Source organism: Lolium perenne, chromosome 7 (assembly GCF_019359855.2).
Source record: "Lolium perenne isolate Kyuss_39 chromosome 7, Kyuss_2.0, whole genome shotgun sequence".
Classification (NCBI taxonomy): Eukaryota; Viridiplantae; Streptophyta; class Magnoliopsida; order Poales; family Poaceae; genus Lolium; species Lolium perenne.
In genome coordinates, this window is record NC_067250.2 from 287,759,860 (window position 1) to 287,769,532 (window position 9,673).

Here is a 9,673-nt window from a genome sequence, read left to right on the forward strand (position 1 = left end):
GCTGTTTTTCTATTTCAACGATGAATTGTTTTCCTTATGTTTAGCCGATACGGCAACCATCAGATCTGTTTGACTGCCTTGATCTACTACCATTTTTAGCACCCTCAAAGTTCTGGCTCATATTGTTGACTTCACTACAAATCTGAATCAGGTGCCGTCAACGAGATCAACTCTGCGCCCCCTCCCTGAGTCATCGACTGCAAGGGTTCTGTTCCAGGAAGATGAACGGGAGCAGGTAATACCTAATCGAAAGGTGCACTCTCTTGATTTAGATCTACAACAACTGTTCAACGAGCAAACATCCCTATTGGGGAGATCGTATACGCAGTTGTTTCTGTGTTCTTACCTTTTTTTAAATTTGTTGGCTGCAGACAACCAAAGTAGATCCAGAGTTACTCCGAGCTATCAAAGATTCATCTGAACAGTTTAGGCTAGCTGTGTTGGCGTTCAGCAAAGCCACAACTAGCATCACCAAGCTTGCATCAACTATTGTTCAGTCAAAGACAGAGACAGATGCAAAGTTCAGCTGTTCCATGGATGCCATGAGTGATAAGTTGGAAGACCTGGTTAAAACTATGAAATCTGAACAGAAAACCAAATCAAAAAGTAAGTCCCATCTTTCGAAACCAATGCTTGTGAGGAGATTTAGAAATGCCATGTCACAGCATCCATTATCACCTGTCTAACAATGCATTTTTATTCAATAGAGTCCGCGGACGTTGACAGGGCTATTACCTTCAACTGGATGTTTGGCGACGGAACTGCACCAAAGAGAGGAAGGAGAGCCACCAGCGATCAAAACAGGTTCCAACGCCTCAGGGACCACATGAAGGGCACAGCCGCATGGTTTGTACACAATGCAACTATGCCAGACCTGCGAGAGTAAGTTTGAGACATCGTTCTACAATTTTTCTTAACGGACAGAGGTCCCAACTTTCATTGCCAGTATGTTTTGGCTTTAATTCCTTAATGCGCATTCTTATGATCATGCAGGGTATGGATTGAGTTCAGAGACCCTCCCATGGTATCAGTGGATGGCATATACATCAAGCGAATGCTACAGCTCAGGGAAGAAATGTCTGAAGAAATGGAGAATGTTGTGGTTAGAGTGCTGCGGAACGACGAAGCAGACAAGCGGGCCGAAACTGATGGAAACGTCCACTACGTGATGCACATGTGGGCGGTTAGTCCTCTGATCCTCCATAGAATCCCCGAAAAATTGTTGGTTTTTTCATTCCCTTGCTATGCTTATATGACAAATGAATCTAGCCAGGTGGGTGGAGTTCTGACTGAAAAATTGTCCACTAAATGCAGGATAAGGTGATGAGCGACGGTTCAAATGTAGATGATTGTGAAGAAATTTTTCTACAACCACATTTCCATTATGACATATCCAACTGCGGAAGGGTAAGAAACTAGAACACTTTTTATTAGACCTCAACATGATGACCAAGCATGTATTACGCACCGCGTGTGGAAATGAATTACTGTTCTTATGCTGCAAACACTGCATTGGTAATGATCAGGTGGTGGCTATGATCAAATTTGAACAAGGGTGGGCTTCAGTTTCAGTTGACATGCTGAAGTGCACAACACACCTGGTTCACCCAGCCGTGTCCGGGACACCGCACTCTGATGTGTTGGATTTCTTCCGACCCACAATGGAGAAGCTTACCTCATTTGCAGTATCTCACATCAAGCACCTGACAAACAGGCGGATCCCCGACATCCAATGGGTTTATGACGTTGCATTGAAGAAACAACACATTATGCACGGGTATACAGCCTGATCGGCCCTACTATGATCATTCCCCCATACAGTTATAGCTTTACTTTGCACTACTGCCGTCAATACAGTAAATATAGGGGAAAGATGTGATTTGGTACTAATATTGTTTGCGAAAACCTATAATCTAAATCAATTTACTCTTTCCGCAGGCCCGACACTGGAGTTAGCACAGCCTTCTTCAGTGTTCCAAAGCCTAACCAATTCTTGGTAAGTTTTCTGAAGACAAACTGCTTATCTCTTTTTGCCAAGCATTTCTTATGTGGCCGCGGCTGTTACTAACGTGCTTATTACGAATTGCAGCCCGTTTGTCCAGAAACGATCTATCTAGCCAAGCTGACATTCGTGTACAAGGGGACCATATCAGCCTATTCAATCACCAAGAAAACCGCCCCGAAAGGGAAAAAGGTGTTGTCAAGGAAGAGAAAGGCAGAAGGCGTCACCATGGAGGAGGACAAGCGCGCAGGGTATGTCAGTGATGAGGGAGGCGACGGAGGAGTGAACAACCAAGGAGGGCGCAATGCCCTGCCGTCGCATGCGTTTGCATATTTGGCCTGACCGTCCATGTGATAACATCTATTTCGACACTGGGCAGTGTTTGTCGATCAGATGTGCTACCAATATGGACGGTTTGCTAGAATGTATCAATGTACTTAGCACGTTGAATGTGTTAGCTATGGCGTGATCATGTTTGATTTGGACAAATAACCAGTGCACTTGAACTTTTAACTCTGGTTTCCTGTGGCAATCACTATCAGCAGCAAGACATGTTTGCATATTGTTTATTTGCGTAGATTAGATACCACATCGGTGAGGTGCAAATAACTTATAGTGCGCATGTAACCGCTAAAAACACAAAGTACATGCATCTGAATGGTTCCAGCGTTAAACCATGGGCTGAACAAATCAAACCCTACTCCCCAGCCAGACGACGGCAAGAGCAAGGGCTATTACAGCAAAGCGAATAAGCAGCAGCTCCGTCTGCAAATCCTTGATTCCCTGAACAACTTTCGATGAGTGGACATGGCCGTCTTGGTTAGGGGAATCAAGCTCCCTACGACCGTTGAAGCCTCTGGTTGATCGTGCGCTCACCTCATCTTCCCAGAACCAGAACTTGCATCTCTGTAGAAGTAATGAATCGCATCGGTGAAATGATGTATAGTACAGTTCATCTGCCTAAGCAGCGTGAGTTCAAGATCTAATACAATACCTTTTCCATGCCGCACTTCAGGAATAGCCTCCCCGGATTCTCAGTCGTCCCAGATCTCCACAGATCCGCCGACTCCCGCGATGTGAGGAAAATTTTGAAAATCCCAGATATGCTGTACTGCTCCCGGATGCAGTGGCAGACATGCTTGACATCTAGGCCAAAGATAGGAACTACCAATAACCTGAGCACGGATGTGCTGTTTTCAAACCCTTCAGAGGAAGGAGGTGGGACGCTGCTAACCAAAAGGATGAACTGCTTTCTGTTCAACACGATCCGCATATGTGCTCGTATTTATAGCAACCCTGGACATGAGCTCAGAAGTGACAGGTAGCCGTTGCAAAACAAATGTGCCCCGTTTTCTCCTTACCAAGACTGGCATTTTTCCACCGATTTTTTTTCCAACCCTACACAAATCTTTTTCGCTGAAGACGCGGTAAATGGATGTAGGAACAAGACAATTTAAATAATCGCTGAAGAGATGATACGATGTATGGTCACAAAACAACAAAAGTGCATCTATGAAATGCATCGAATTTTTTTTGAAAAGGGAAGTCATACACTCCAAACTCCATTACAAACACCTCCAAAGTCAAAAACTATTTACAACATACAAAGGGGCAGGCTCAACTGAAAATACATAAAATCCACCATGGCTGGGTATGCAGCAAATCGTTCCTACAGGCTGATAAGCTACATCTTCGGAGTGTACGTTGACTTTCGTCCGCAGGTTGAACGGTTATGGCCGACTTCACCACAGCTCTTGCATCTCCTCCTTGTAGCAGTAAACTCCTCTTGCACGACATTAACAGAGCACTCTGATGTGAGGTGCTGCGTAGATCCACACGAACCGCAGTGTTCAACCATGTAAGCACCTGTTTTTAGGAAACGTGTAGACCTCCTGGGACGATCACCCTCGGGGACACGAGTGCTCTCTGCAAAAGGTCGTTTGCGCGACCCTGGTGATTCGATTGGGGACTTGTACCTCAACTCTTTAGGCCTGCCCCGGGAACGAACTCGGGGTGGTGCTGCTATGGCCGGGTCGAATTTTAACTTTTCCGCGCCCTCTGCGGGTGCACTCTGAGCATCCAAATGACTCTGGACTGGGTTCTTGACAGTAATAGCCAACAAGGCCGCTTTTGCATGGCTGATGTAATCGATAGCCAACTCAAATGCCTGCCTAGAAGTAGTGCCCATGCCAATGAGCTCCATTGCCGCAGCATGCAACATCCCGTGCATGGAAGCGGCATCAGCTCCTAGGGCTGCAGCGTCGCCGTAACCAACAATAGTGCACACCGCACCGTCCCTAGCAGCGGTGCTCCACCTCTTAGTGACCAGTCCAGCAGGAAGCTCAGTTGTACCAGTGTGCACCAGCACCTGCGGATGGAACAGATTGGATACATCAAAAATTAAAAAGGGGAAACGACTGGCTGGCAACTGTCATGGGATTAAACAAGATAGTAATACCTTCAGTACATGCCTGCACGGCATGCCACAATGCTCAAACGATTTGCAAGTGCACCAGTAATTGGTTCTTCCTTCATTACACTTAACAATGAACTCCCTCCTGCCAAATCCAGTGGAGCTTGTGGAGCAGACATATGTAACCACAAACTTGTTAGCTTCTTCACTCTCCCGGCACAGGAAAGCACCAGAAAGGAAAAGCTCCCTAAAAAAACGCTCAAACATTGCTCGGGTGTACACGAGTGTGGCATGTTTCTCAATTGGCACCCCGGTTCTAAGGAGGAAGTTCACCTAATAAAGGGAGACACACGTGATACAATTATCAGTATCCTATAGTTGATCGTGAACCGGAGTATAAATTATACATGCAAAACCAAACACAAAAACCACATGTGTGTGAACAGAAAAAATGTTGGGGATTAAAAAATGAACCTGTTTAGTAGCGTGCTCTTCTCGACCCACGTCTGCCACGCGGTCTGTAATTAACCGATCATATTGCGTAACAAACAAATGCATCGGTGCCGATCGAGGTATGTAAGTCTTCAGAACATGGTTGGCGCCCTCGCTCCGTTGTGTGCTAGTCATCCCGGCGCAAAATGTATCCGTAAAAAAAGGCTTCGCCCACATCTCTCTATTTTCATATGCCCTGGCCAAGAACTCATTCTCACCCAAACCATTGCCGGTCACGATCTCTGCCCACCTAGTCTCAAATTCTTCGGAGTCAACAATTTGATCAAGCAGTTCGTGAAGTTCTCTCTTGAAAACAGAGTTCTTGCTGTATACAGCACCCAGTGACTCTTTAGCTCTCCGAAGGACGTGCCATTTGCACCACCTATGCCGGGTTTCTGGCAGCTTAGAGTCAATAGCCACCCTCATCTGATGGCACTGGTCTGGTATAACAAAAGACAGCGGTTACTAGTAAAGATGTGAATACAAATCTAGCACTAAAAACATCTGGACGTACTCTGTTACTTATGCCATACGAGGAAAACTAACCTGTCAACATAGTCTGCGGTGCTTGCCCACCCATAGCCACAACAAAGTTGCGGAAGGTCCATTTGAACGCCTCTGTTGTTTCTTCAGTCAGTAGTACACCACCAAAAATTATACTCTGGAAGTGGTGGTTGACACCGACGAAGTACCCAATAGTTAGTTTTTAGAGGTTCGTTCTATATGTTGTATCAAACGTGACAACATCTCCAAAAGATGCATAGTCCATTATGCTAGAACCGTGTGCGAATAACATAGACCTACCTCGGTTCTTGTCATCTAGATCCATAGCAACAATAAACCCTGGGTCCCTCTGTTTTATCCTAGCAAATACTTCTAGTGTTTTTGCAATGTCACCTTCTATGGATTCCTGTGCTAACTTCGCACATAGCGTACGGACGGACTGCCGGCTAAATGGAACATACGAATCGTTGTGGTGAACTGACCCTACAATTGAACAAACCCTAGATAGCTGGACATTGTTACCACGCAGATGACGAATAAGTTCCCGTGTGCTGCCGTCTATCCTACTGTGCGATGTCCAGCGCCGTTTCTCCCCACAAGAAACTGACATAGGGTGGTTGTGTTGTTCGCGAAACGTTTAACATACCAAGATTCATCGTCTGCTCGCGACATCGACGATATGCGAGGCGATCACACCTAGCAGATCGGCTCATCTCTCCGTTGTCCCTACCCTGGTACATCGAACAAGTGTTAGCCCGTCGGATCTACTGATCTAAACATGGGAAAAATCGAGGAACACAGGTTATTCATAGGCACAGGATATATCTGATAAACAGTCAGGTTCAGATGCAAACCTCGCAGGAACAAATAAGGTCTTGCCTGGACTTTTTCTTGGCCGCATTCATCCTGCTACGGCCATAGCGAATTCCAAATCCAACTTCCCAGGAATACATATTGAAGAACTCGTATGCTTCTTCCAGCGTCTGGAAAACTTGGCCCTCCGTTGGTAGAAAGATGCACTTGCCTCCTTTGTTTGCAGATTCTCGCAGTGCTTTCTCTACAGCCCCGTAGTTCCACGAAGATGGCAGGCAGGGGCCAACCGGGACGCTTCATGGAAAAAACAAATAATCACAATGTTAAACCTCAGAAACGCAAGAAAGGAATTTACTGACTGCAGAATATCACAATATAGTAAGTTTACCCCTCGCCGGCGCATTCATCCGCCATGGCCATTGATCCCCCAGTCGATTGCTGGTTGTATCGCCCCTTCCACCTGCTCGTGCAAGCAAGGTCAACTTGGTAGGCAGCAAAGGGCTGACGAGATAAGGAGAGGCGCCCTTGCCAGTAAATATTTCTACGTCCGTCGAAGCAGGTTACCACAAGCCGTTCATGGTTGAAACTACAGCAGGTCTACTTCAGTACACCCGCGCGTTGCGACGGCAGATGCATAGTTTCTAACTTAGCATCGCGAAACATACGATACAGGCATATGACAATGAACAGAGGCATCCCGACAGAACAAGGAGTGTAGGCTAATGCCAACAATTTTAACGAGTGGATGCTCTTGACACTTTCTATATCTTTGGCTACCAGCCTCATGCGCTAATTCTAGCTGCACCAAACTGCATCACACTACACGTAACGTTTTTACAGCCATATAAAGTCCATGCGTTCTTGACGGAGGTGCATGCCGGCGTTAGCTGCTCACAACAATGTGAAGTACCCAGAGACCCCAAGTCACAATCAAGCTCCCTATATCCAACGGCTGAGCCGGTGTGCACAGCTAGCCACCCGGTTATAAAATCCGCGTCGATATATATATATATATATATATATATATATCGACGCGGATTTTCTAGCCGGGGTGATAGCTACGCACGTGCTACTGGCCGTTGGATCGCCTGCGATGATTCGTGCTTTCCGTGAGTCCCCGTTACCCGTCTGTCGGAATCTTTTATGCGCTCTCTGTGGCATGCGACATGGGGCATGTCCTTGCAAGATTATATTATTTCTGATGGGCAGGTGTAGGTGCAGCTCGGAGTGCAAAACATCCCTCGGTGTAATTAAGTAAGTCCGGTTCAATACACCATTAACTAGCTTAGCATTGGAAAAACATTTCTATGATGGACATGGGATCCAGATCGGAAAACATTACAAGATTAATTAACACAACTTTTCCCATAAAATTTTCTCATAAAGTTCACCCTTTAGTTAAATGAACATGGGATCTACATCGAAAAAAATTCCTCGGGCTTGCCTACTCCCCTAATTCTCCTTCCTCGCAAGGGCACCTACTGAACAAAAAATAATATGAAAAAAAAATCTAATCTGGAGAACTATAGCTTATAAAAAAATTGAATCACAAATCTGGGAACACTTCCTTGCAAATTAAAAACGCACTCAATGCAGTACTACTATTCAGAGAATCGACAAGAAAGTCAAACCATTCTGTAGAAAAACTTGGACTGAAAACTTTCTGTAAAAAACTAACGTACATGGAATGGGTGGAACAAAATTACGAGATAAATAAAACTTTTTCATTGTAAAGTTTACACATAATCAACATTGACCCAATTCCCTGAACGAGCCGGTGAAGTTTGTCCATAGTTCTTCATAGTTCATGCCGTGCACCAAACAATATCATCTTAATTTTCCAGCTCAAAGAACCAAACCAGAAGTCCAACAAAGAGTTCGAAAAAAAGATGAGCTGGGCGACTTCATCCGGAGAAAACAATAACACTCAGAGAGGAGAGAAGAAAGGTTAAACGCCATGGATGGATAGCAAAAGGAGGCGGCGTGAGGAACAAATCCATCTCCTGGCGCTGGCGTACAAAAAGAACACACGATGGTTGAACAGTGGAAAACTGAAAACAGCCAGCCGCTGGCACCGAACCATCCCCTGGCGGCCCGCCGCCGCCGTGCAGCCGGAGCAACCAAACACGGAATCGAGCACGGCGGCCAGATCTAGCCAGGAGAACCCCACTGGCAGCTCGGTCGCCACCACCTGCGAAGCAACTTCCCATGTTCTCTGTGAAGTAAACGTAGATGAAAAAAAGATCTGGATCGAAGAATACAGCGAGAATTAACATGACTTTCCACGGGATCTAGACTTGGAACACACCATGTCCACAAAAATCAACATCGACCCCGATTGCATCAAATGGTGAAGAAAAATGCCAGATCGGAAAAATCCAGGTGAAGCAAATTTAGATCGAAAAAACTGCAAGGAGTCTCGCGCGAAGATGGATCAGGATGGAACCGGTCGGCCGGGTGGGGGCTCCATGCAGGGGCTGAAACGGGGCTGAGCGGCCGGGCTAGAAACTTTGGATCCCGCAGCCCCACCTCCACCATCTGACTCGCAGGGATGAAGTGTCCTGACCGGCGCGTGTGGCTGTGAGGAACCACATCTCCGCCGCAGCGGCCTCCACCGTCACCTGCTCCTTGGCAAGGTAGCACGGCGTCTGTACGGTGCGGCCTGGAGCCAGGAAATGGAGCGGCGCGCTGAGGCTGGTTGGGCAGAGCATGGGTGGTGCAGCGCGGCTGCACGGGGGGCTTGCCGTCGTCGGGATGTCAGGGAGGACTGGTAGCGGTGGTGGGGAATGGGGATGGAGTGAACCGTGTGGGTGTTTCTTTTTTTTAAACGAGGTGTCGGGTGGGTTTGTTATTAGGTGGAGGAAAGAGAGGAAAGTGGCTAACGGGAAGGACTAACGGTGTGAAGTACATCTACGGTCGAAAATTCTCTATAGAGCAGATAAATGGCTGGATGAAGGTGCATAGCTATCACCCATGGTAGCCCACTATTTTCCATATATATATATATATATATATATATATATATATATATATATATATATATATATAAAGTTTTGGAGGCATTTTACATGCCAATTTGTATATGGTCAACGCGCTGGCAGTTAGAAAAAACATCACCTCCCACCAACACATTTCACCGATGACTCGCCGAATTTCGGCCAAAATATTATGGCGAAACTCCAATATAATCCCTCTCCTCCCCACATGCAAACAATGTCGAGCGGTTGCCGCAGCATCCTCGCCGCCAACGGATTCGGGCGCGGAAGCCTCACCGTCACCCAGGCATGGGTGTTGTACGTCGCATGCTATTCTCTACCGCTGGACGTGCACCTACCGAGGAGCGGAGGCTGAAAGATGGCCGTCAAAGACGTCGGCATCCGTACCGGGGACTGACCGGTGGTTAGACGAGATCAGGGCTCAGCATCGCCGTTTGAACCCAGAGAAGCGCG

The 9,673-nt window shown here is 46.6% G+C and overlaps 1 protein-coding gene and 1 long non-coding RNA gene across 2 annotated transcripts; both read right to left on the reverse strand.

Annotated features, from left to right (window-relative positions):
- Nucleotides 1-3,515: 3,515 nt before the first annotated feature.
- LOC127312338 (protein FAR1-RELATED SEQUENCE 5-like) lies at nt 3,516-5,600 on the reverse strand. Its single transcript, XM_071823756.1, has 4 exons — nt 5,454-5,600; nt 4,890-5,347; nt 4,461-4,748; nt 3,516-4,370 (listed from the first exon to the last, which is right to left on the reverse strand). The coding sequence occupies exons 1-4, from the start codon at nt 5,485-5,487 to the stop codon at nt 3,687-3,689; spliced, it is 1,464 nt and encodes a 487-aa protein (XP_071679857.1). The 5' UTR covers nt 5,488-5,600; the 3' UTR covers nt 3,516-3,686.
- Nucleotides 5,601-6,096: 496 nt separating this feature from the next.
- On the reverse strand, nt 6,097-9,067 carry LOC127312340 (uncharacterized). The gene is made up of 3 exons (XR_007858271.2): nt 6,613-9,067; nt 6,266-6,518; nt 6,097-6,142 (listed from the first exon to the last, which is right to left on the reverse strand). It is a non-coding gene; the product is annotated as an uncharacterized lncRNA (long non-coding RNA).
- Nucleotides 9,068-9,673: the final 606 nt, after the last annotated feature.